The sequence below is a fragment of the Panicum virgatum genome, chromosome 5K, assembly GCF_016808335.1.
Source record: "Panicum virgatum strain AP13 chromosome 5K, P.virgatum_v5, whole genome shotgun sequence".
NCBI lineage: Eukaryota > Viridiplantae > Streptophyta > Magnoliopsida > Poales > Poaceae > Panicum > Panicum virgatum.
In genome coordinates, this window is record NC_053140.1 from 10,276,054 (window position 1) to 10,300,834 (window position 24,781).

General features: G+C 51.5%; 4 protein-coding genes across 5 annotated transcripts; 3 read left to right on the top strand and 1 right to left on the bottom strand.

The window, feature by feature from the left end:
* Window positions 1–6,713: 6,713 nt before the first annotated feature.
* Window positions 6,714–10,226, top strand: LOC120706216 (U-box domain-containing protein 4-like). Its single transcript, XM_039990798.1, has 2 exons — window positions 6,714–7,084; window positions 9,058–10,226. Exons 1-2 carry the CDS (start codon window positions 6,798–6,800, stop codon window positions 9,857–9,859), a joined length of 1,089 nt encoding a protein of 362 aa, XP_039846732.1. The 5' UTR covers window positions 6,714–6,797; the 3' UTR covers window positions 9,860–10,226.
* A 179-nt stretch (window positions 10,227–10,405) lies between these two features.
* On the top strand, window positions 10,406–13,176 carry LOC120706217 (aquaporin NIP4-1-like). Its single transcript, XM_039990799.1, has 4 exons — window positions 10,406–11,848; window positions 12,004–12,216; window positions 12,307–12,501; window positions 12,662–13,176. Exons 1-4 carry the CDS (start codon window positions 11,660–11,662, stop codon window positions 12,995–12,997), a joined length of 933 nt encoding a protein of 310 aa, XP_039846733.1. The 5' UTR covers window positions 10,406–11,659; the 3' UTR covers window positions 12,998–13,176.
* A 225-nt stretch (window positions 13,177–13,401) lies between these two features.
* On the top strand, window positions 13,402–15,827 carry LOC120706215. Of its 2 annotated transcripts, none has more exons than XM_039990796.1 (2): window positions 13,402–14,636; window positions 15,280–15,827. In XM_039990796.1, exons 1-2 carry the CDS (start codon window positions 13,504–13,506, stop codon window positions 15,317–15,319), a joined length of 1,173 nt encoding a protein of 390 aa, XP_039846730.1. In that variant the 5' UTR covers window positions 13,402–13,503; the 3' UTR covers window positions 15,320–15,827. The 2 variants fall into 2 exon arrangements, with proteins under 2 accessions (XP_039846730.1, XP_039846731.1); XM_039990797.1 differs by having other exon boundaries at window positions 13,403–14,636; window positions 15,313–15,827.
* A 7,534-nt stretch (window positions 15,828–23,361) lies between these two features.
* On the bottom strand, window positions 23,362–24,645 carry LOC120706218 (extensin-like). Its single transcript, XM_039990800.1, has one exon. It carries the CDS (start codon window positions 24,183–24,185, stop codon window positions 23,667–23,669), a length of 519 nt encoding a protein of 172 aa, XP_039846734.1. The 5' UTR covers window positions 24,186–24,645; the 3' UTR covers window positions 23,362–23,666.
* Window positions 24,646–24,781: the final 136 nt, after the last annotated feature.

Here is a 24,781-nt window from a genome sequence, read left to right on the forward strand (position 1 = left end):
TCCTCGCGCACGGCTTCGGGAGCGCCCCGTGTGAAGTCTATTCATAGAAGGTGCAACTAGAAGTCATACTATCGCATATGATTATATTTAGATAATATTTTTTCTAAAATATTTTTATTTATTCCGGAATAATTTCTATTTCTAGATATTTCTTGAAACATTTTTATTTGTTCCAAAACTTATTTTTTGAAACATTTTAGTTTGTTCTGGAATAATTTCTATTTTTTATATCTCTAACCGATGTGTACGATAGTATAGCACGTACGATAGTATAGCACGTGCGATGAATAGACGCCCCCAGCGCCCCGCGCGCCTGTGCGGGAGTGGGGCCCGCGCCGCCCCTTCCCAACGCACGTGTCGCCTCGCGGTGGGCCTGCGCAGGTTGTCTCGCGTAAGCAAAGCGCGATGGCGGGGTTATGGCCTCCAGACGTAAACGCCCCTCCGACTCCGACCCCGCCCGCCTTTATTCCTTGCTGGATTGCCGTTCTTCCTCTTATCATGTTCTTACAAAACTGGCACATGCATAGTCACATTCATCTTCAAAAGAAAAAAAAAGACACATCCATCTCACCATCAGCATGCACCCTCTCTTCTAGTACAAGGCAGTACACCATGCATGTTTGCATGTTGGCTAAAAGCTTGGTAATAATGTGAGACGCAAGAAAAGGATCCCTAGCCTAGTGATTATAAGAGTTGCACCCACAACACATGCATACTCACTCCAATGAACGCACAACATTTATCATTAAAAGTACAATGTCGTTAAATTTTAAAAAAAATCACTCCCGGAGAGTCGAACCCAGGACAAATGAGATGCAATCTCTGACCCTAGCTTGCTGTACAAATGTAGTACTACGTAGTACGTACGTACATGTTAGGTGCCCATGATCATGCCAGGAAAGAAAGAGAGGCTAGACAGACAAAAAGAGGCAAAGCCTTCATCAACCAATCAAGGCTACCTCGCATCGGATAGGCAGCCATAGACGAGCGAGGATTATTTTTTTAATCCGCCGTTTTGGAGTCTGATGAGAGGGGCATCATGTGACGGGCTGACGGGCGGATGGATGGATAGCTCTAAAGCCAAGGGAAGAAGGCATATCGCCTAGCTTTTCCTCACTTTGGCTTCACGCCCACGCGACGCGAACGCGATCGACCCAAGCCAACCCTCCCCTCCAGCCGCTCAACCCCAACATAACGGCGCCTGGCCCTTCCGTCCCGTTCCGTTTCGTAACGGCCGCCGACTGCCTCTCCTCCGTCCCGCGCCGTTTGCCGCCGTTTCTCTATCGATTTACTGCGCGGCCGGATCGATTGATCGATCAATCTCGCGGTGAATGGTTGCCGTACGGTTCTGGCATGCGGTTAATAGTTTTTAATGCGGTCAAATTAGTACTGAGCCCGGCCTACAAAAGTTAATTTATTACGACGACGAGGGTTTGCGGACGCGATTTGTTAATCATCAGGTGGATGTGACGTCTTGCGTCGTGACACACGGTGATTTTCGGGTGGAATACTACGCATGTCAGCTCCAACTAGGCCGACCGATCGAGCAGAAGTTTTTTTAAAGTAAAACACACAGACCAAGTTGCCTACTCATCAGTGAGTACTAACTAGTGGTTACATGAGCGCGTACTAGCAAAAAAAAAAGGAGCCAAGTTGCATACAGAATTACAGATTAATAACTAAGTTTTTTTTATTTTAATAACCTGCAAAGACGAGACTCGAGAGTACGTAGGTTCCTGGTTTCCACTGTACGTAAGATGGCTGGCAAAATATCGTTAGAGTGATTAGTAAGACCCCATCTTGACCGCAATTCTTATTAGCATTAATGAATACATGTGGCTCCAAATCCTTATAGACACAGTCACACAGCTACGAGCAACCAATCCACGGTCACAAGAAGTGCTAATTTCGAAGCCGGAGCTGAGCACTTGATATACAATTCTTTTCCACCAGGCCACTGTTAATTTGTTTAATTCGTAGCAAGCTGGCCGAGGTCATCTAAACATGCATGCTGCCACTACTGCTCATCACTCATGACTACTTCCAGTCTAATCTAGTAAATTAACAAAAGTGTACGTAACCGAGTGGTGGTCTAGCTACTCCCTCCGATCGAGCAACAATATACTATCTGCCAGTCAAATTTGTTAATTTGATAAGGAATTAGCACTCGATTCCATCGCGATTACACTAAGCTACTAACCTTCAGGTTTTTAAAGCCCTAAAGTATCTTTAGGCTAATTAATTAGTCGCGTTGCGTACATAATGACGATCTTAGTTGCAAGTGGGCCGGGGGTACTATGCGTACTCATACGTACACCAAGAGCGAGCTAGACAGCTCACTGCAGCCAACTAGGAGTATCATAGTAGCTAGAGTTGTTTAATTGGAAAATTAATGAATCTTGGAGTCCTCTAGCTATAGATAGCCCTTGCTTGTTGCCATCATGCTTACGTACCAAGAGGCTCACGGCCCATTAATTAAGAAAAAAAAGCGAAGGAGTAGAGTATGTAGAGCATCATTTGGGGTGTCGGGAACAATTCCTGTTGCAGTGGCGGCACATGCGTTGCCATCTACTAATCGTGGCGGATCAGCAAGAATACCATGCGCTCGTGTTGTTTAATCACAACTTGCTCGGCAAATGGCATCTGCACGATACCTAATGAACCAATAACCGCATGTTACTGAAAAAAAACACAAAAGAGAGAAAAAAATGCAAGTCTATCTATGATCTATATATATTTTTTTAAAAAAAGTCCACTACAAACAGGTAATAACATGCAGGCAAGTTGCGCCTCATGCACATGCCGATCGAGTTTACCATTAAGTTAAGTTGACACGCACCTAATAGCTAGCAATTAAGTTTGTGCATGTACTGTACGTGCATAGCTAGGTGTGTATCACGTCGCATTGCTACGTACAGAATGTACTCCCTCCGTCTCAAAATAAATGCAATTCTAGGACCGAACACAGAAACCATGCTATGTGTAAAATTACCAAAATATCTCTTGTCTTTTGTGAGAAGTGGATGAGATGTTAATTGTCTTTTTGAGAATCTTCTGGAAATTATCTTGTCTTTTGTAGTAGGTGGGTCAAAATTTATTTTCTTTGTGGGACAAAATTTGAACTCTAGAATTACAATTATTTTAGCTTGGAGGAAGTACGTGTACATCGATTGGCGGACGTGCGATCGAGATGGAGAAAATTGGACAGTGTATTTTTCTTTTGTTTTGGCGCGCACGTGCTACCTACCAGCACGTCGCTTTCCCGCTGAAATATCGAGTGGTGCCGTGCATGATGGGGGCTGCGTCGGGGCACGGATCATCATACCGTACGGACCAACCCGTCGACCGACAAAACCATGCATGCTAGTAGAAGCATTGAAAGGGTAGTGGCATCGCCATGTAATTTTGCATCAAGATTACAACCCTTGAGTAGTGTCATCACCATACCAAGGTGATTTACCCATATTTTGCTACTGCTACTATTAATTTACTCGTGGTTATACTATGTACATAATAAATACAATTTTTGCTAGATTAGATTAATTAGTTGGAGCTACTTGTAGTGATTAGGAGAGCCTAGAATTGATTAGTGTTTGCCTAGACTTTGGCCTGCGGGAGCCCGGAGCTTTCTTTGTTTAATGATTAGTGTTTTTCTTTTAGAGTTTGAGATTTTCTGGTTTTATGTAATATCGCTCTAAGGTGTACTCGGAACTTGCTTCTCCCCCCAGCTTAAATGACAAAGCAGTGCTCCCGCAATCTTTTCAAAAAAAAAGAGAGAGCCTAGAATTGATTAAGAGCATACGTGTAGTTAGTGGTTGTGCGTCTCATTCCACAACCGTACAAAACTGGTGTGGCTGCATCTTCTAAATATCTTCATCTTCTTCTAACTCTGAAGAGTACAAAAAGAAAAAGAAAAGGCTTTCCATTCCATGAGCCAGCGTGCGTGCAAGTAGTTGCACCGGCAGGTCACCAGCAAGTTAAGCTAACCTTTACAATTATAAAACCGCACTGTTGTCTTCATAGATCACATTTCGGCTGGACTGGCCTCCTGAAAATCCTGACGGACGATCTGGAGGGGGGGTCCTAGCTAGGATCGGACCCGGTGATGAGGTCAGCAGCAGCAGCTATAGCGAATGAGCCAAAACAGCAGCATGCAAAATCGAACCACTCGCTAACGGAAAAATGTTAGAATATGAACAGGAATAGGTTGGTCGCCCGTCCATCAGATCCTACCAGACGCAGGCACCTGAGCTGAACGGGGGCGAAAGCGAGCTCCCCAACCAAACCAACCGACGCATTTTAGCGATTGATTTTTTTTCTTTCGAAAATGATCCTTTTATGAAAGGTTTCAAAAATGCTCTGCTCCAACTCCAAGAGATTGGCCCTGTTTGGTTTTCAGTAGTACTAGTAGCACAAAAATTTTGACTAATAATTAGGGGTACTAAATAAAGTTAATTTATAAAACTAACTCCACAACCTTGCTCTACTTCGCGAGACGAACCTAATGAGGTCTTTGACCGTACGATTCGAGGATGGTTACTGTAGCATTACTGTAACCAATCATCAATTGATTACTATCATTAGATTCGTCGTGAAAAGTTACACCCATCCGTGAAAAGGTTTTGCAAATAAACTTCGTTTAGTACTCCATGCATTGAAGATTCTTTTTTCGGGAATCGTGTGCTAATCGTGTGCCCATCACCTCCCCAACGCTGTTGAGAGCGACGCGGATTTTCCCGTCGGGCCAGCTCCCACCCGAACAGTGTGCGTCAGGCAAGGCCAACGGCGTAGTTACTCTGCCCGGCTGCATCGGCATGTGGCGGCCGGATCCTGATCGAGTGTGGAGAGCACATGGCGCCAGTGTCTGCCCGGTCTACTCCCTCCTGAATCTTGCTGGCGCATGCAGCTAGCTCGATCCCCGACGATCCGGTGCCGTTGAGGTTGAGCTAGCGACGCATGCCCGAGGCATGCCAGCTAGGTTTCCGGCTCCGTAGTTTCCTGCTCTGTTCCTCCGTTCACGGTTGACACAATGACAGTGCCGCTGCCTAGCTGGAGCGCTGGCGCAGTACTGCTCCGTACGCGACGCCCGCACGTGCACGCCTAGTCGGCAGCGGCCAAGGAATCAGTGGCGGCAACCGACAGGTACCGCGCGTGCGGCTTAGCTGGAGTACGTGTACGTATACTGGCAGTGGCAGTGCCTACTGGCTAGCTAGCTGTCCATCGATTTCTTCCCGGCCCGGCCTCGGCTGGATGGCCGGTCGAGTGTCGAAGCACGATGCGAGCACGGTGGATCGATGGGCGATCTGACCCAAGCTCAGGGCGAGTTTCAAATCTCCAGCTAATAAGTGGTAATTATAATTAACAAATACTCCACGTATTCAGTTAACTGATGGAGCTAGCTGTAACAGTATACTCTGCGACGCAAGAGAAATAGTTAACTGATGGAGCTAGCTGTAACTGATGATGGAGCTAGCAGCTAGCTGAGGATTAACAGCATCGCCACCACACCCGGTCGCCGACCGATCGACTCAACCCACCTGAAATCGCCCCCACACGCGTCCGGTGACCAATCGCCCGGTCGCCGCGAGTCGCCGTGGGCCGCAGGACTCCCACGTGTCTTCTCGCCGCCCCTCCGCCGCGGGCCGCCCTGTCGTCGCCGTCGCCGACCGCCGCTCGGTTCCACGCCCGCGCGCGCGCGATTGGTCTGGCCGGCGACTAGACGACGACGGCGACGCACCTGTGCGGATGGGGGAAATCCCGCGGTTTTTCCGGTCGGTCTGGACGTCTGGTGCGTCCTGATTCAGAGGGAAGCTCTCACACTCTCACACGCTACTGACTGGGCACCTGGCACCGGTGCCACGAGTTCATTTCTCGATAACGTACCACCACGGGTGGTGCGTCCTGACCGGGCACGCTCGATGACGGCGACCGCGCATGATCCAGTCCGCTACGTACCTATCCTAGAATCGAAAAGAGAATTGGGTGTGGATGAAGTTAGAAGGTGTTAAGTTTGGAGCAATGCACGTGCAAGGATTCACACGACCACCGTTCAGAGGCTGTCCTTGGCTCCTCCAGAATTGGCAGTTACAGGGTCTGTTTAAAACTGCTCCGCTCCACGAATTCCAGCTCGCGCTAACCAGCAACTTTAAGGGCTGATACTAGGCTTGTCAAATGAGAGGATTGCCGAACGTGCATTCAGACCAAACCAAATACGGGTCTGAGTAGATAAAAAAAAAGAAGAAGAAAGATTGAACTTGGTAAACCTTTGACTCACTCAAAGGCACCAAATCAAACGCATGCACCATCGATGCCCGTTTGGAAAAGGGTGGATGATGGCCTACTTCAGGATCGAATTCGTATTCATTTTTGCCACGGATTTTATTTGATTGTAGTTGCTCAAATCCAAAGTTCGATACAAAAAAAAATTACCATCAGACTTTCTTCAAAAAAAAATCATCATTGGACCGTTCGATCCGATCGCGCTGTGGTGCGAGCTGGGCAGGCGCACCATGTGGCTGCAGCAGTTCCCAGTGTCCGCGGCTGCCGCCCCAGCCTCCAGCAACGCATTCACGCCGCCGCAGAAGTAACGGGCCCCGACGGCGAACGGGGCCGTAACGGAACGGCGCGGACCGCCAGATAACGGCCGTCGCCGTCAGTTACCACCTCCCCTCCTGACCCCAATAAGAAGCAGCGCCCTTGCCCCACCTCCCTCCCCGTCTCTCTCTCTCGCTCGCACCTCCCCAACACCCACAACCAAGAGAGAGGCGAGGCAACGGCAAAGGGACAGGGAAACAGAGATGGAGTCGCCGGAGGCGTGCTCGTCCGGGGAGGCGTCGCCCGTCGCGGCGGCGGCGGCGGAGCGGCCGTCCGAGGCGGCGGCGCTGCGGGCGCTCGTCGACCGGGTGCGCGCAGGGGAGGTGGACGCGGCGCGCGAGGTGCGCCGCCTCACCAGGGCCTCCGCCAGGCACCGCCGCAAGCTGGCCGCCGCGGTCGACCCGCTCGTCGCCATGCTCCGCGCCCCCGCGCCCGGGGCCGGGGAGGCCGCGCTCCTCGCGCTGCTCAACCTCGCCGTCAGGGACGAGAGGTGCGTGCACGGGGACCTCCTCCGATTCACCACCCATCCTCGTCCTGCCCATCTGCGTGATTCTGTTTTTCTTTTTCTCTCTCTTTCCAAATCAAAATCAAAGGAAGAAAATCTAGTTTGTGACGGCGGGCTTCCTTCGATAAATTATCGGTAAACCTTGCTGCTTTCGGGATGAGTCGCTTTATTGGGATTTTCTAAAGCATGTCCCGTTTTACGCCGAATTCGGAAAGGAAGAAACCCTCATCGATCGATTTCATTTTCTGGCATAGGCGCGCCGAATCGTACTAAAAGTCGCGGTCCCTGTCGTCTCGTCCCCGCATAGGCCAATTTAATTCTATTGGCTCTTATTGAACTGATTTTGCGAGGTTCCTCTTCCAATTTTTTTTTCTAGTCGCGGCGGCTTATAAGCTGACCGGTGTTTTTACCCCCTGTCGGTAAAAAAAAAACATCTAGGGGGAACATCGATTGATTTTTTTAAATATATATATATATATATATATATATATATATATATATATAATCAATTAAATTCGCCCTTGTGTTTTGCTCCAGTTTACCTGGAAGATTGCATAGTTGTGGCCTTTGATAGAGTTCGATCCTGTACTAGTCTAGCTAGTAGTAGTACTACGTTATCCAATTGATTTTACCATGTTATACAAACTGGAGATGGGTCCTTGAATTTTATTAGCAACTTACTGACTTCGTGATTGCGGATTTATTCGCAAGCATATTCTAAGAAACCTGGGTAGGATAACCTCGCACCGGATTTCTAACCGGTGTCATCATCAGCTTGCAGCTAAGGTACCAGTGGTTGTTGCTTTTTTGGACGCTCAGCAATCGCCTAGTATCTGCTGGTAGCGCAAAGATTTTATTCCCATGACCCTTCAACAAATCTGGGATTCCTAGTCTGTGGTATAAATTTCTTGGAAGATGGCAACTAGAAAAAAGCTAAGAAAACGGCCGGTTTAGATGTCGCAACAAGCGGTTGGTCTGATTTTGAAGCTGACCGGAGGCTGCCAACCACCCTGCCCTGGTTGGCTGCTTCTGAGAAAAATCTGTCACAGGAAGCTGGGAAAATCGTTTATAATTTGTGAAGTTTCTTCGGCTGCCTAATATTTGCCACCCTTTTCAACTGCTGTTGGTGTGGTCAGGATACAGTTATCCAGTACTTCCTTTAGAAATTTTGTGCCCATGCCGTGACCTAATTGTCTCGGTACATATCCAAACATGTTGACCTCATGTTTCTCTTTAGGCCTCGTGGCAACTTGTGGCCTGTGGCTAAAGGTGAAGTCAGACTGGTATGGTGGTATGTACCAGATCTTTTTCCTTGTATGCCCCCTTCCCTTGCGCTCAACTAGAAGCAAAACGAGGATAGGGAATTGGTAAATTGAGCACCACTGTTGTGATAAGGAAATCCTTTGACGAGAATCTGATGGCTTATGTTGACTGGTGCTGGTGGAATCAACTGTTCCAATAGCTGGGCGTGTCAAGTCCTTGTCTAAATAGATCGTATATGGAAGTATGGAACATCCCTTTTAGACGTTATTCTGCTTTCTGGCCTAGGACAAATAGGATAAGGTATGGGAAGGATATTTAGGGCCTCAAATTCCTCCCCTCTTGACGTGTATGCCTGTATGGGCCAAGGTCCATCATACAGTCTAGGTGCCCATATCTCGCAGTTATGCTGCTCGTTTCAGAGCATGGAACTAGACATGAGAAGTAGGATCCAATTCAGTAAATTATATTGGCATTGTGGCATGGTATGCATCCTGGTCGATGTTCATACTTGGATGCCATTTATTGAACACATCCTTGTGGTTGGGAAGCCTTAAATCCGTATGTAATATCCAGTAGCTTCCCTAACTTATATGGAATGTGATGAGTAGTGTAGTAATCAATTCATGAATATTTACTTAGTGTGGACTGTTTATGATGCAAGTGGTTCCTAACTCAGGTTTGTTTCATGTATGCAGGAATAAAACCAAGATAGTGGATGCTGGGGCACTTGAGCCCCTGCTTGGTTATTTGCAATCAAGTGATCTGAATTTGCAGGAGTATGCAACTGCTGCTCTTCTTACACTTTCGGCCTCATCCACCAATAAGCCTATCATAAGTGCTTCAGGAGCAATTCCTCTACTTGTGAAAGTCCTTAAAGAAGGGAATCCACAAGCCAAGAATGACGCTGTGATGGCTCTGTACAACCTCTCCACAATCACAGACAACCTTCAAGCCATCCTTGCTGTGCAACCAATTCCCCCTTTGATAGAGCTACTGAAGGGTAGCAAGAGGTCCTCCAAAACTGCCGACAAATGCTGTGCTCTTCTGGAGTCATTGCTTGCATTTGACCAATGTCGTGTGGCCTTGACATCTGAGGAAGGCGGAGTGCTGACCATTGTGGAGGTACTTGAGGAAGGCTCCCTTCAAGGCAGAGAGCATGCTGTCGGAGCGCTCCTAACAATGTGCGAGAGCGACCGCAGCAAATACAGAGACCTCATTCTAAATGAGGGGGTGATTCCTGGTCTTCTTGAGCTCACAGTACACGGCACACCCAAGTCTCGAATGAAAGCCCATGTTCTTCTTGACTTGCTGCGGAATTCCCCATATTCAAGATCAAGGCTGCAGCCAGACACGCTCGAGAACATAGTGACCAACATTGCCTCCCAAATAGATGGTGAAGACCGTGGTGGCAAGGCAAAGAAGATGCTTGCTGAGATGGTGAAGGTCAGCATGGAGCAGAGCCTGAGGCATTTGCAGCGCCGGGCTTCCTTCGCTTGAGAGGTGACAACCAACCTTTTTGTGCAATTGAAATAGAAGATAGCGCAAAATAATCAGATTGCTGGTGATGCTGGTCCAGGCCTTGATAGGACCGAGTGACCGGTCTAAGCCATTATATACTCGAAGCTCTTGACGTAGAACTCTCATTCCCCAATCTTGTGTGTCTTGCCCTAAAGAAAAGAGGACAGGTTTTCTTCTCTCACTATTTCCCCTTCCCAAGGTTTTGTGCATGTATCAAAAGAAAAGATGCAAAAACAAAGGCATTTCCTCTGGGGAATGGATTGTATATAAAGTAAAGGATTCCATTCCTCATGTCTTGAAAAGCCAGTGTAATCTCTCTGTTGGGCTCGCGCCACACTTTTCTGTTTACTGATGATATGTCTTCCTTTTTTCGTGACAAGCATATCGATCGACATGTTTTTAAGGCTGATCTGTTTCTGACTGTGACCCCCCTCATTTCTGACCGGACATGGCCCTCTTAAACTTCTGGGCCGTTAGACCTCGTTTTCAATTTTCGGGAATGATTTCTTGAATTGACCAGGCTGCACTAAAATAACCTTGTTTCAGTCTTTCAGCTTACTGAATACTATTCTGAACTCTTTTTTTTTAGAGCAATACTATTCTGAACCTTTATCAGCCAGACAAAATCCCTTTCAATTTTGTCTTTCAACACTTTAATAATTTCATATGATGCAGTTCCAATTCCCAAAGGCGTGCCAATAATAACATTTCGTTTTCGCCCCGTGTGGAAAGCTTTTTGTCTCATTGGCCGGCCGGCCTTTTTAAGTTTTTAGGCCCCACTATTTCATCTTTGAGGCGGTGATCATGGCTAACTTGACAAGTCGCGCAAAAGATACACGGCCAACAATCGCAGCTTTCTTTCTTCTTCTTCTTCTTTTTTTCTTTTTTCCTTTCCGTCCGTCCCAAAGGGAGATCGATAGATGCCTTCTCTTTTTCATCATAGCTTGATCATGTGGTGTACTAGGCGCGTAGCTTTGTTAAGCTTATCCCACCGGTTGATGAGACGTCCGGAGGACGTTGGCGTGGGAGCTTTCGCGTGCGGGGGCTTCTCCACGCCTCGTTCCGCATCTCGTCTCTGAAGATTGAAGAAGTTCAGCAGCTTGCGCTGCAATTTTTCATTGGAGGATATCCCCGGCATCCGACAGCAATCAGACACCCTGACGGCTTCACAAGGAAGAGTGCCGGACCTGTCAACTAAAGAAACCAAACAAAAGCACTTAGCTCTAGCAACAAATTGTATCATTTTTTATCTGTACCTATAGCAACAACATGTTCTAGTAGCTTGGCTGCAGTTCATTTTCTTGAGCTGATCAGCTTGCCAGTACAGCTGATGGCATTCCATCGTCATCAGATCGGCCGCATACTTCTCTGCCTGATCACTCAACAGCTCCAGGAGGAGGACGAGGTGACGATCAGGGGGGCGGATCATAACAGATTCGCAGCCAACCTGAACGAATTAACCGTGCTTCTGTTCTGACAGACCAAGAATCCGGGGGAGCACGCAAAGCGACTGAACCAGAGCTCATAGCCACTCCTGTTCGTTCAGTTTCATCACAAGCCCTCAAGCTGATTCAGGCATAGTAATCCGTAGCAGCAGCAACTTGCCGGCTTTCCTATCTCTCCGTCCCGACACGCCAAGAGTGTGCTTTTTTTGACGGAAGCCAAGAGCGTGCTTTGACCACCAGCAGTTAGTTACCGCGGTTGCTCCAACCATTCCTTTCTCTACATATCGGCGGTCAAAATCTGTACTTCCTGGGGAAGATCGCTTGTACGGTAGGCATGAAGGAGCAAAGAAACGGTGGCGAAATGGCAGCGGATCACGTCGGGAAAGACGTCGCCGGCGGCGATGGCGGCGACGACCGGCGCTCGAAGGCGAGCGGCGAGGATCTAGAGCAGCCTCGTGGCGACCAGGAACCGGCTGTCGATCATGTCAGCAGAGGCCTAGCCATCGGGCATTTCATACGGGAGGTACATTTTCTGTAGACAGATTAAAGTAGGTGATTCTGTAAATTAATTACTCGAAGAGACTAGAACTGAGATTAACTAGCAAGGTAATCTAGGAGTTTGCACCAGCAAAAGCTCCCCCATGTTCTTTTTGGTTTTTGATGAGCACGCACAAACAGTTGATGGTGGAGGGGGTGGCGTCGTTCCTGCTGGTGTTCTGGTCGGCGGTGGCGGCGCTGATGCAGGAGATGCACGGCACGCTGTCGTTCCCCATGGTGTGCCTCGTCGTGGCGCTCACCGTCGGGTTCGTGCTCTGGTGGCTCGGCCCCGCGCACTTCAACCCCGCCGTCACCGCCACCTTCGCCGCCTTCGGCTACCTCCCCTGGGCGAAGGTAACACACGTCCATGTTCACCCGAGCTCCCTCTCTTCCGATGCGTGATGAGCTCGCTTGCACCGACCACCATGTCGCGCCGCCGTGCAGCTGCCGTTCTACGTGGCGGTCCAGCTCGCCGGCTCCGTGCTGGCCTGCCTGGCGGTGAACGGCGTCATGCGGCCGCGGGCGGAGCACTTCTACGGGACGGCCCCGATGGCCGGCCACACCCGGCTGCCGTTCCTCATGGAGCTCCTCGCCTCCGCCGTGCTCATGGTCGTCATCGCCACCGCTTCCCGAGGCTCCGTTCGTACCGATCGACCCCACTACTATACTACTATTTCTTCTCGATCGTGTTCATCATGAACAACGTGTACGCCACGGAGAAGAGACGGTGAACCGATCGAGTGGATGATCCTAAGTTGTTGTTTTTTTTTTTTTTTTGTGCTGATGATGAACAATGCAGAACCAGACGGCGGGTGGGCTGGCCATCGGCGCCGCCGTCGGCACGCTGGGCCTCGTCATCGGGCCGGTGTCCGGGGGGTCGATGAACCCGATCAGGACCCTGGGCCCGGCCATCGTCCTCGGCAGGTACACCTCCGTGTGGATCTACCTCGTCGCGCCCCTCGCCGGCATGCTGCTCGGCGCACTCTGCACCCGGGCCGTCAGGAGCTCCGACGCCACCCTCGCCTTCCTCTGCGGCGGCGGGGTGAGAGCGGCAGCGGCGCGCAAAAACAACGGCAGGAGGGCGCCCGTGCTCACGCCGCACGCCATCGGAGCAGTCGCGTCGCAGCAGTTCTAGTCGCTCGTCGTGACAGCGGCGAGACAAACTTCGAAACTGGGGAAAATACATGTGTATTCGCAGCAGCTCAAAACTATGCTCTCCGCTGTATTTACGACACTATTCTCACCTTTTAAATTTCAATTCAATTAGGTTGATGGCGCGCCCGTGTGCTTCAGAATTGCGTCAGCCTGAACTTGCCACGCTTTTGTCTCATTCATTTCAGTTCTCCTTTTTTTTTTGTCTTTCTCTTCTTATTCTTCTCGCAACGAAACTATCTTTTTTTTTAGCACACTCGCAACGAAACTATATATGTATGGCAGCCCGGCCCAACAACAGGAAGCAGCCCAACCCGACAACCGCAAGATTCTGAAGCCCATACCAGTCGCACGGCCCGTCACGTCAACCTGCCCTTTCCTCTCCAAATCACCTCACGCCCATTCCTTCAATCCTCCTCCCTTCTCCGGTTCTACCCCCACAAAACCCTAACCCCTCCCCATCCTCCCTCTCGTCGGCGCCGCGGCACCATGACCCTCCTCGCCGCCATCACCAGCGCCGCCGCCAGCCCCGCCGCCGGCGCGGGCGCCCACCCAGTCGTGCTCACCCCGGGCGCCGCGCCGCCGCAGCCGCCGCCGACCTCCTCCGGGCTCCCGACCCCGATCCCGCCCTCCGCCTGGACGCTCGCCCCCGCCGACCCGGCCCTCGACCAGGCCGCCTCCTTCCTCGCGGCCTCCCTCGCCTCCTGCTCCTCCCTCCCGCGCCTCCGCGCCCTGCTCGCCTCCTTCGCCCCCGTCCTGGCCCGGTCCCTCTCCCTCCCGCCGCCGCCGCCTGCCCTCCCCGCCGCCATCCGCGCCCTCGCGCCCTACTTCCCCGCCGCCCTCGCCTCCCTCGTCGCCTCCAAGGCGGCGAGCCTCGCGGAGTACGACGTCGTCTCCGCGCTCGCGGAGGCCCGCCGCCTCCCGCACCCGCCGCCGGACCTCGTCTCCACTCTCGCCGGCGACGACCGCGCCGACCTCGTCTGCTCCGTGCTCCGCCAGGCCGCCGACCTCCGCTCCTCCGAGATCCTCGCCGCGCTCCGCTTCTTCCTCTCGCCGGGCACCCGTAAGGCCTACGACGCCATGATGCGCGTCAAGGGCCGGTGGAAGGACGCCGCGGTGCTCGCGGTCCAGAAGTGCCGGGAGAAGGGCCCCGGGCAGAAGACGAAGGTCGACGCCGCGGCAAGGCAGGCGGCGCTGCTTCTCATGATGGGGCACGACGGGTTCTCCTCCCCGGAGGTGTGCCTGCACTACCTGTTCGCGTCGGGGAATGTGGATTCCGTGGTGCTTGGAGCAGCTATGGCCGAGCTTGATGGCGGGGAGGTGGTCAGGCTCATGAGGTACCTCAACAAGTGGATTGGCAAGTACCGGAGGTTCCCAGAGGCACAGGCATGCCCCGAGGCTGTGGGGATGCTCGGATTGGAGCAGTGTGACAGCGTTCCGTCGTTCGGAGCAGTGGCCAGGGCACTGGGAGTGTTGCTGGATAATCATTTCTCCCATCTTGTGTTGAGCAGTGAAGTGCGAGAGGAGTTGATGGCTGCTGAGGTGATGGTGAGGGAGCTAGCTGTGGAAGCGGAGTCATCGGGACCAATTCTGGACTTGCTGCGTAGGTTGCAGCAGGATAAGTGAGCAATTGAGATTTGTGCTCTCGAATCTATTTCCTTGTAGTTCTGAAACTGATGTGTGGAAATTTTGACTGTTTTGCTGCATTGCAGTGATGAGTTATTATGTGTTGCGGCATTGAATATTGAAGTATATCAGTAAATGTCTTGGTTGGTAGATAGAAAGTGATGTTTTCAGATTTCATTGTAGTGACCCTATAGTTGGTAACTTTGTATGGTCTGATGTCCTGGCTTAATTGTTGTGGAATCCTAACATCTATGATACAATCATGCAGATCAGAACATGTTTGGTTGTAGCCAGCCTCTTGTACAAGTAGGGAATAATGAGAGAGGCCTTCCTTATGAACTGATCTGAGACTGAACCAAAAATTCTGAATTGAGCTGTGAATTGCATAACTAGCTGCAGACTGCAGTCATGTCAAACATGTTGACTCACCAAGCCATGGCACAAGTTTTGCTGCTTATTAGTGTAGGCTACAATTGCTCCCTTTAACAAATGCAACTTGTGTTATTGTGCTTGTCCATCAAATTGAATAATCCTTAGACCTAATATCTTCTTAAGTATCTTTATCTGATTTTGTAGTCTCAGTCTTAAATGTTCATTGTTTTGTTCCTTGTTACATCTTGAAGATCTGTTCATCTTCAGGCCTAAACACCTTTGCCATGCATTGTTCTCAAGGCGGTAAGGCGGACGCCTAGCAAGGTGGGGCGGCTGGACGCCTAGGCGAGCAAGGTGCAAATCGGTGGGCGGCGCATGGACGCCTAGGCGACGCCTTGAGAACAATGTTGCCATGGATTGGTAAGTACTAAGAAATGATCGGGGCACAAATGGAGCACATTCAGGATGTTTACCCAACCCCAATAGGTATCTGCTTGTACATGACTTTTTGCTCACGATGTGTCCTCAATTCTTAGTCGCATATGATATCTTTGGTCCTCAACACCACCTTTGTTACAGTTCTCAGAAATTTGGTCTTGTGTTGTTTCAGAAAACTGCTTTACATTATGGCATCAACCTGAATAACACGGTCCCCTGTTTGTTTAGTATCTTCTTAATTATCTTCATCTAGTCTGTGGTTTTTAATGATAGTCTGCTGGGTGCTGGCTTCCCCATCATCGGAGGCAACCGTGTAAACCTTGCAATGTGTGAGATATGAGTATATGGGCTCGGGAAATTGTTTCCGCTTTGTTGAATTTACAGTCTAGTGTGGTGTCTAATCTATTTCTTTGTATATGCTGCGAATTGCATTCCAGGAAGAATTCGACAGGTTGAGTTGCCTTTTGTCGTCCATCCATCAGCTATTTTTTTTTCACAACTTCCATGTTAGCTTAAAATTTTGCTCCAGTGCTTGTAACAAATTGTTTATGGTAAATGTTTCAAATTATCACATGTTTTTTCTATTTTTCTTTGGGAATGCACAGTGCTGTGCACTCCGACTTCTCATTTTAGAGTGTAATAAGTGGGACGACCTTTTGCTGATTCGCATGACAGAGAAGACAATGCATAGCCGCCTTGAGGAAGTCTTCATCTTTGGCTGCTCTGTTCTGCTGTGCCACTTGGGAAATTTCCTGTTCTGAGCGGCCCGTGGCAGTGTGGCACCAACCCCGCGTAGGGTTGCATTCCAGGCAACTGTGGTTTGCCGAGCTCAGAAAAAAAAAGGCAAAAAAGGCCATACCCTTGGAAATCGAAAGGGATGCCGCAGCAGAGCACACACCCTTGCAGTTTCCGTATCAATCCCGAGCATGTGAAAAAGTTCCTTTTTTCTCGGATGAGATATGGTGGCGCGCTTTGCCTTTGTTGCCGGCTTTGCTGCTGTTCTGCTCGTGCTATGCAAAAAAAAAGGTACAGTAATAATATACTAGTGTCTGCATTTTCGTCCGGTTTCAGTCAGCTTGAGCGATCTGGTTGGTGAGAAAGCCCCGTTTACACTGGTAGTGGAGTACTGTTCTGCTTCAGAATTTTGTTGCTACTTGTTGGCTTGCTGCCGTTGCAAGCTGTTTTAACTCGCTCCTCGATCTGCAGGCGCCGGCACATTTCGTTGAAGCACGAGCTGCTGGATCGATCGTGCGCGTGATGAGTGCTCTGGGGGCACGACGCTGGCCTCGGAAAGAAAACTGATGCCTTGCATCGTAGGCAAAGGCGCGGCATGCAGAACTACCGCCACCATGCCAGGACGAACGCTGGCATTCGCGGCGGGCACTCGGCGTCGGCGGGCAGGTTCGTCCGCGTTTTCCCGAGACCACCTCGGAGTGCGCAGAGTCTTGAGTCTAGAGCTACGAAGAATCAGGCGCCCCCCTCGGATCTGGCGCGCGCGACGTGTCGGTGCTCGCGCCCATCCATCCATCATTCCCTGCGCATCCAGCCGTGGAGTTGAGTGGAATGTGCCTCGCCAGTCAGTCAGCACATGACATGATCTCTCTCCCGAGGACTTCATGACAGCAACGAAGTTTCCAAGCCTCGAAGCTGCTCGCCGGCCGGCGTGCTAATCATGGCTATTTGGAGCAGCTAGCTTAGCTAGCTGACACGCATGATGATCGTCATCACGAGAAACACTTGGAACAAGTGAGTTTTTGTAAGCACTTGAAAATATGCTGATTTCGCTGTGCTGGCAAATGGCAAATACCGCGCGGGAGGCTTTTGGCGCCACCTATCATGAGGCGATCGAGAGCCTTTCTTTGTAAAATAGGCTTTATTCCTTGCGCCACCCTTTTTCCTTGCTCCGGGCTCCGTCTCGTGTGTGTGTGGAGGACTGGAGGCGTTGCTCTGCTCTGTCCCGTTCGGCGGGAAGGTTCGCGGCAACGGCGCTGCGTCCGCGCGGTCGCCTGCGCCGCTGACGGGATCTCGCCAATGCAAGGAACCTGAGCGCGAGAGCTATCCTCCAGGCACATTTTCATGCGCGGCTCCGCTGCTGCTATAGGATCCATGCATGCTACGCTTCCTCCGACTCTTGGGCATGCATGCATTTCGCCGTCGTGGAAATCCTAGCCTGCTCGCTCTCCCGCTCCTAAGATTATTTTCTTTTTACACGCACATCGTGGTATCGACACGGTACAGGCTACAGGGATCGGATAACCTAGCAAGAGTCTGCAAGCAACTAATAACCACGTACTGTAGTAGCTAGTATCCATCTAGAGAACGTAACCCCCCGTCGCGTAGTACTAACAGCTAGAAGAGCCCGTGAAGGCGCGGCGGGCGTCAATGATTGGAGGCACAGCGACGTGAGTCACGTACCGCATGTGCGTGGCGTGCCAAGGCCAGGGCAACAAATTAAAGGAGCGAGCCGCAAGTCCCTCGTCGCAAGCGATCGAAGGCGACCGACCGGTTTTCGATCGATCTTGACCCCAGCCGCGGCAGCAGGACGCACGCCACCAACTCCGTCGATGACCGACACCCCGGCCGGACGCTACGACCGCGACCCAGTCGGCGATGGTCGTCCGACGATGCGTCTAGCTAGCAGTACTACTCTGCAAGAACGCCATCGATCCCTGGATGGATCATGGATGGATTCATCGCCTCGGAGGAGTGGAGAGGCCCAGCACTGCACGCCACGAGCCTGCAGCCTCATCGCCACGCGCTCCTACTCTCGCTACGGTTTCCATGACATGCGCACAAGCTGTCGCCACGACTAGGAGGGCGCGGCGGACGTACGCGTCTGTTACCTTACCCCCAAAACGGCGCGGCTGTCGATGACGACGACGAGCTACTAGCGGCAAAGCAAGTGAGCCGAGCAGGGAAACGCTAGCCCCGTGGTTTGCGTTTCCAGCTGCATGCAACCACCTTTCCGTCCCTGGCCTCCATGCCATCATCCATCGCCAGCACTGCGCAGAAAACTTGCTGTCCAGGTTCGACTACTTGTACTAAATGGCAACGGAAATTCTCAACCTTATATTGCATGATTGACACGGTACGGTTGGATTTTTTTACTAGTGTGCCCGACTAATAAGATCGATCGTATCCATGTTCCTCCGTAAACCTAGCAGTGATTGCGGATTTCATTTCTCAGCGCGGTACACGTACGCTGGCCTCCGAATTGTTTCTTCATGCTATGTGCAGTAGTGTGCCAGTGTACGAGCGTCTACATACGAACTGGCGACGCGCCGTTGAAGCTAGCTGCAGATACGGTGCCGCCAGCTATGTATGCAAAGTAGGAGTACTCTCTTAGCAGCGCGTATAAAGCGCGTTTCGATGGAGTATCCAACACTTTAATCCAAGATAAAAGCGCATTTGCAATGGGTTGCACGTACAGAAAGGTAGTAGGCAGGAAGAACTAGTGCTGCGGCTAATTTAAAAACTGAAAGGAGAGGCACTGAGAAAAAGGAGCAGATTCTTGCAGTCACTAGCTAGCTAGCTAGATAGCCATGCATGCATGCATATATGATGCTCTCTTCTAGCTCGTCAAGAACTAGCAATAGTTGCTCCACTACCAAAAGTCGATTGGTAATCAAGAAGAAATAAATAGTTACATATATTATAGCAATTTTCAGTTGATACTAGTACACGGTAATATAATGTTTGCATCTTATATATTTCTGAATCCTGCAGAATTAATGATAAATTAACAAGGAAGAAGGAACCTGAGGAGGAATTGAAGAAGAGCGAAATGGAGATGTCAACTCCCGCTGAAGCTAAACCATGATCAGCAGCAGGCCGGCAGCGGCTGCGAGGGCCGCCGCGGCGGCGGCAAGGGCAGAGCGCCCCGTCACCGACGACGCGGCCGACGGTGGCGGCGGCGGCGTCCTGTAGTACCAGGGGTACCACGGCAGGATGGGGTTGGGCGGCGGTGGCGCCGGGTATAGGGACCCTCCGCCTCCCCCGCCGCCGCCGCCACCACCTCCTCCTCCCGCGGGAGGCTGGTAGTCGGGAATGTAGCCCCCCGGCGGCGGCGGGTAGCCCCAGGACGACGACGACGGAGCCGGCGGCGGGTACGCGTAGGAGGACGGCGTGGACGGCGGCGGCGGGCAGTTGGCCGTCACGGCGGGCGCCGCGGGCGGCGGGAGGCACGGGTAGGGGCAGTCGGCCGGGTACGTCGTGCCGTCGGCGGCCGTGGGCCGCGGCGCCGGCAGGAGGAGCAGCAGCAGCGCGGAGGAGACGAGGGCGGCGAGGATCCTGCTGCTGCCGCTGCGCGCGGCCGTCGCCATGGCGAGGCCGAGTCTGGTGCTGCCTGCCGGGAGAGAGTGGGGATCGTGGTCTGGGCAGTGACGAGGCGGTGCGCGCTCGCGTGCCCACGCGCGCGCGCTCGTAAATAGGAGAGCTCGCAGCTCGGTTCGGTGGCGATGGTGGTGGCGTGGCGCGGCGCGGAGTGGCAGGCAGGCGCTGGGAGCGGAGGAAGAGGGGGAGGTGGCGAGCGGGGCGGCCGGGCGGAGCGGAGTGGAACGGTCTGATGCTGGGTTGGTTTCTTGGTTATATCTGGCGGTTGGGGATGGCGACCGCCGGGGGGCGCGCGCCTTGTGCCTCTGCATGTGGGGTCGTATTGTTGACCAGTCCTACTTCTTCTAAATTTTGAGAAAAGTCCTGGCTAGTCCTGTTTCAGTGCCTTTGCAGATTAATGTTGCTTTAATGGCCCGTCTAGCCCACCCTTGGCCCAAATCAAAAGGTTGTTTTTTAATAAAAAAATAAAAGCAAACAGTTTTTTTACAACAACCCAAAACAAATACTTGCTTTTTTAATTAATAAAAGATTTGGTCAGATTTTAACTAGAATTTGAAACTTTGGGTGAATTCTGGATGGAAAATCGTCACGCCTCAGCCTGCATGGGGTTGGGATGGGAACTTCTGTTTGCTGTCTCCGTCACACGCCGCCGATAGGTGCCTGGCGCGTCCGCCGGATATGTGCCGCCGTGCGCGCCAGCATCCGGAGCGGCACGCGGCGGATCCCTTTCGGAACGGGCCGGGCTCGCTCTCCCTGCGCTTGTTTTCATTTTTTTTTTTTGAAAGATCTAGTTTTCAGTTTTCACCAGCTTCTTGCTTCACTGGCTTGTTCTCGGCAGCGCTGCAGTGATGAAAAATTGAACACACACCAGCAGCTCCGGGTCAGGAGCAGGGGCACAGATTGTGCAGGCGTCCAGGGTCTCCAGGCCGGCAAGGTGGCCGAGGAAGGCACGACGAGACCAATTTCTTGTTTGTTCCATGCGTACTAGTCTAGCTACCAGATCGTTAGGTGGGTTGGTGCACGCACTGATGAGGGAGGGAGGGAGGCTGCTGCTGTATTGTACTAGTACCTAACAGCGGCGCAGGCGTGCAGGCACTCATGAGCGGCGCCGCCGGCCGGGGCATCCGCACATCTGTCGCCAAGATGAATGCTTCCGCCGCCGCCCGCTCGGAATGTTCAGGTAGAAGAAGGCTCCAAATCCAGCTACGAGTACTCCTGCCTTCCAGCACGTACTACGACGATCAGACCAGATCGTATCCCCGGCTCGGTAGGTGATCCGGGCAATTGCATTGATCTCTCTCTCTCTCTCGCTACCGCCGATGATCATGGGATGGATGAACGGGGAGGAGGAAGATGACAAAAGGACGGGGGCCGGATGGTTGATTGATTGATTGCCGGCCGGCAGGGTTGTCAGAACACAGGGGAATGAGAAGCTTCTTCCTGCTCCCCTCTCGCTGAATCCAACCGAACCGATCCAATCAGCCTCCCTGCCCACGCCGCCCTGCTCCCCCGGTTGCGCCAAACCGACCTGCGCAGGCTGCTTGCAAGTTCGTTCTCAGCGTGCGTGGTGTGCCTGCCTCCCTGCCGTCGTCGGTCAGCTTCGCCCTTCGTCAGTCTACCAAATAATCACTGCTCCGACGAGGAGACCACATCACCAGCATCTACCGTGGCGATCGATCGACCGAGCCGGATGCTGAAGCCTGTAGGTCACCCTCTGAATCTCTGATGGACTGATCGTGGGAGGGAGGAGAGTGGAGATGGAGCAGGTCAGCAACAACAACTGAGCAGCACAGTTTCCAGAAGGTATGCACGAAGAGATGTGTCCCTTTACTTCTTTTTTCTTGTAAAAGGTAAATCACAAAGAGTTTCATTTACTGAACTAGAAGTAGGCAGTACTGGAAGTAGGTGCAAAAAAAAAAAGATGAGTCCTAGAATTTTTTTTTGAAAGGATTAGTCCTAGAAACTGTTATAAAAATAGAAACATTTCCCTAACAACAGCATCTGATTCACTTCAAAATCACCCACCTTTCCGGTTCTACCACTATTCTTCTAAGTTTATTCATCCTTCTTATCTGTGCTTCTTAGTACATCCTACCAACTACTAGTAGCTATAGTTAGCTTCAGTTACGTCGTGTAATAATACGATGGAAAAAAGAAGCTACAAGGAGGACTTGACTCATGACTCGGCACAAAAATTTACAAATACCCAATCATCCACTGCAGTGTGTTACTTTAGTTTATATGGTCTACTTGTCTCTCACACATTCATTCTTGATTTGCGTGAAGACTTGGAGTCTTGATTTCTCTCCCTCTCTCTTCCATAAATATACTGCAACATCAACAAAAATACAATAAATAGGAGGCTTAGACTCCATAATAATAGAGTCTGGGTTAGGACTGCCCTCGGGAGCGCCACTGACACTGACAGCAACGCCGCAACCACCGATCGGTCGCTCGAGTGCGACGCCGTCGTCGTGGTCACACACACACACGTACACGTACGGTCTCTCTCCATCATCCCGTGAGGCCTCAACACGCTCGTCCGCGGCCCATGCCCGTCGCCTGGCCATTTGCCGAGCTCGGATAGGCTAGTTCGGCCGCGGTGCGGCCGGCTTGTTCTGGGACATGATGCTCACATGGGCACCTCGACCTGCTAAGCTTCGGCAGCGAACAGTGTTGTGTGTATACCGGCAGACCATGGCGTGTGCAGGCCACCGGAAAGTACATGTTTTTTGTAGCGACATTGGGCTAATTCCGTCTGAACGAAATGCAATTTAGTGAGAAATCAAGCTAGCCACTAGACAATGTCGATGTGTTGAACTATTCAGTGGTTGGTAGTGGAACTTTGGGGAAAAGATATTGCAAAAAGGATGTGAAGGAAGTTCCATGTATGTCCTCTCTCTTAATGGACAACATGCTTCGTGGAAGAAAAAGAGTAAAATTCCATGTTAAAGTTTTCTGAAGAAAACATAATCTTTTGTGGACAATAGGCAGGAGATGGCCAGTTACTGGATTCCAGGCACCCAAAGTAACAGCTGAGTAGTTGACATGTAGTCAAGGGTGCCTTCTTAAACTATGGACACATCATCAGTCAGAAAAAAGAAAAGAAAAGAAAAGGGAAAGGTGATGCGGGGCGCTTTATACAATCCAACGGCCAGCATTTCTTTTTCTAAGTAGAATACGTACGTTTATCCTGCCGACTGGTTTCGGATAAACTTATTCAGTTATTCTAGCGTTAACCTTTGCAGAAGTTCAACAAAATGTAGTATACAAATTGAGAAATGATGCCTTAGTTTTTCCCCCCTTCCTTTTGCACAATATACATAGACATCGCAAAGTTTTTTCACTGGAGAAAAGATTGCTGGGAAAGAATAGGATTTGCATAAGTTACCTTTTTATTTGAGGAAAAGGTTGCGAAAGGCTTTCTTTTATTTCGAGCGGAAAAAAAGCTGCATGAGGTTGCATCTAGAAAAGAAAAGACGATTGCAAAGTCAAAGAATTAAGAAACAAAAGGAGACAATTTTAGAGGTCAGATTGCACCACCATGATAAGAATATGATGCCAAAGGCAACCGAGACATGGAAGAACATGCTATTCGAGATTGATCAGAGATTTGTATATATATGTAGTATTACATAGCCTGATGAACATGTTTCCTATGAGGCCATGATCATAAACAGATGGATTCAACGTAGGTACAGGACAAGAACGATTACCAGCAGCAGCAACATCATGAACAACAAGAATCACTGAGGAAAAAAAAATCTTACCGAATTTATACCCTTCTCTAATCTTATTATTAATTAACACGGTGCAGAATTAAACGCCATGCGGCATGCGCTTGGTGGTCACCATGGCCCCATCGATCGGTCGACGGCCGGCGATCACAAGGCCAGGGCTCCGGCCGCCGCCGCCGAGGCCACAAAGGCCGCCGCCGCGCGCCACGCGGCGGCGCGGCCGGGCGCGCCGTTGGGCCGGAACCCCGGGTCCTGCGGGTAGAGCGTCCCCGGCGGGGTGTTGTAGGACGGCGTCGGGTTGTACCCGCCCGGGGTATACGGGTACGGCGTCGGGTTGTACCCACCGCCGGGCGTGTCGGGCGTCGGCTGGTACCCGCCTCCCCCCTCCGGCGGCGGCGGGCAGGCGGGCTTCTCCGGGGTCGGCGGCGGGTAGTACTCTGGCGGCGGCGGCGGATAGTACTCCGGCGGCGGCGGCGGGTAGTACTCCGGCGGCGGCGGGTAGTACTCCGGCGGCGGTGGGTAGTACACCGGCGGCGGCGGGCTGGCGTAGATGCACGGCACGCCGCAGGGGTTGCCGCACGGGCTCCCGCACTTCTCGTCGCCGTCGGCCGCCGCCGCGCCGGCGGCGAGCAGCAGCACCGCCAGCGCCAGCGCCCGCCGTGCCATGCCGCCCGATCGCGATCGCGCGCTGCAGAGGGCGGGGTCGGCCTCGCTCCTCAGTGGAGTAGTGGAGTATATGCTGCGGCCTGCGGGCGGCGCCTCTCCTTCCCTTCTGGTAGCTCGGTTCGGCGCGCCCTCTTTCTTTTCTTCTCGACGAGTATGATTCGGGCCGGGTGGTGGTTATAGTGGTCGGCCTTTAGCTTTCGGGGTGGAGGTCGTCGTCGTCGTCCTCGCATCCCCTCCTCTCTTTTTTCTCGGTGTCAAGCGCCTGTGTGTTTTCTACTCCCTAAGCAGCATACTTGTCCCTGTGACAGCAAGCAACTACGGCCTAATCTAACTAATCCTTCCTAAGTGTATCTATGTGTCTGGAAGCCTGCAATTATTACGCGCGGGGAAGGTGACGTGATTTAAACGTCTCCATTGCCGCTGCGCTGTGTGCCATCTCTCTCCGACTCTCTCGAGTCCATCTCTGAAAGTGAGTGGAATATTTTCTCCCTTTGCCGATTTGTTTGAACCCGTTCCATTCAGTCATTCAGATGGACCACCCCGCCGCGGGTCACCACCAGTTCGTGAGCGGAAGCGTTTTGGAATGCTAGATGCTC

What these genes read in the sequence shown, in the direction of transcription:
- LOC120706217 (XM_039990799.1), top strand. Translation starts at nt 11,660, where the DNA reads ATGAAGGAGCAAAGAAACGGTGGCGAAATGGCAGCGGATCACGTCGGG. An exon ending in TCGGGCATTTCATACGGGAG is followed by an intron (nt 11,849 to 12,003) that starts GTACATTTTCTG and finishes ACGCACAAACAG; the next exon opens with TTGATGGTGGAGGGGGTGGC. An exon ending in GCTACCTCCCCTGGGCGAAG is followed by an intron (nt 12,217 to 12,306) that starts GTAACACACGTC and finishes GCCGCCGTGCAG; the next exon opens with CTGCCGTTCTACGTGGCGGT.
- LOC120706215 (XM_039990796.1), top strand. Translation starts at nt 13,504, where the DNA reads ATGACCCTCCTCGCCGCCATCACCAGCGCCGCCGCCAGCCCCGCCGCC. An exon ending in CGTAGGTTGCAGCAGGATAA is followed by an intron (nt 14,637 to 15,279) that starts GTGAGCAATTGA and finishes GTTCATCTTCAG; the next exon opens with GCCTAAACACCTTTGCCATG.
- LOC120706218 (XM_039990800.1), bottom strand. Translation starts at nt 24,185, where the DNA reads ATGGCACGGCGGGCGCTGGCGCTGGCGGTGCTGCTGCTCGCCGCCGGC.
- LOC120706216 (XM_039990798.1), top strand. Translation starts at nt 6,798, where the DNA reads ATGGAGTCGCCGGAGGCGTGCTCGTCCGGGGAGGCGTCGCCCGTCGCG. An exon ending in CTCGCCGTCAGGGACGAGAG is followed by an intron (nt 7,085 to 9,057) that starts GTGCGTGCACGG and finishes TCATGTATGCAG; the next exon opens with GAATAAAACCAAGATAGTGG.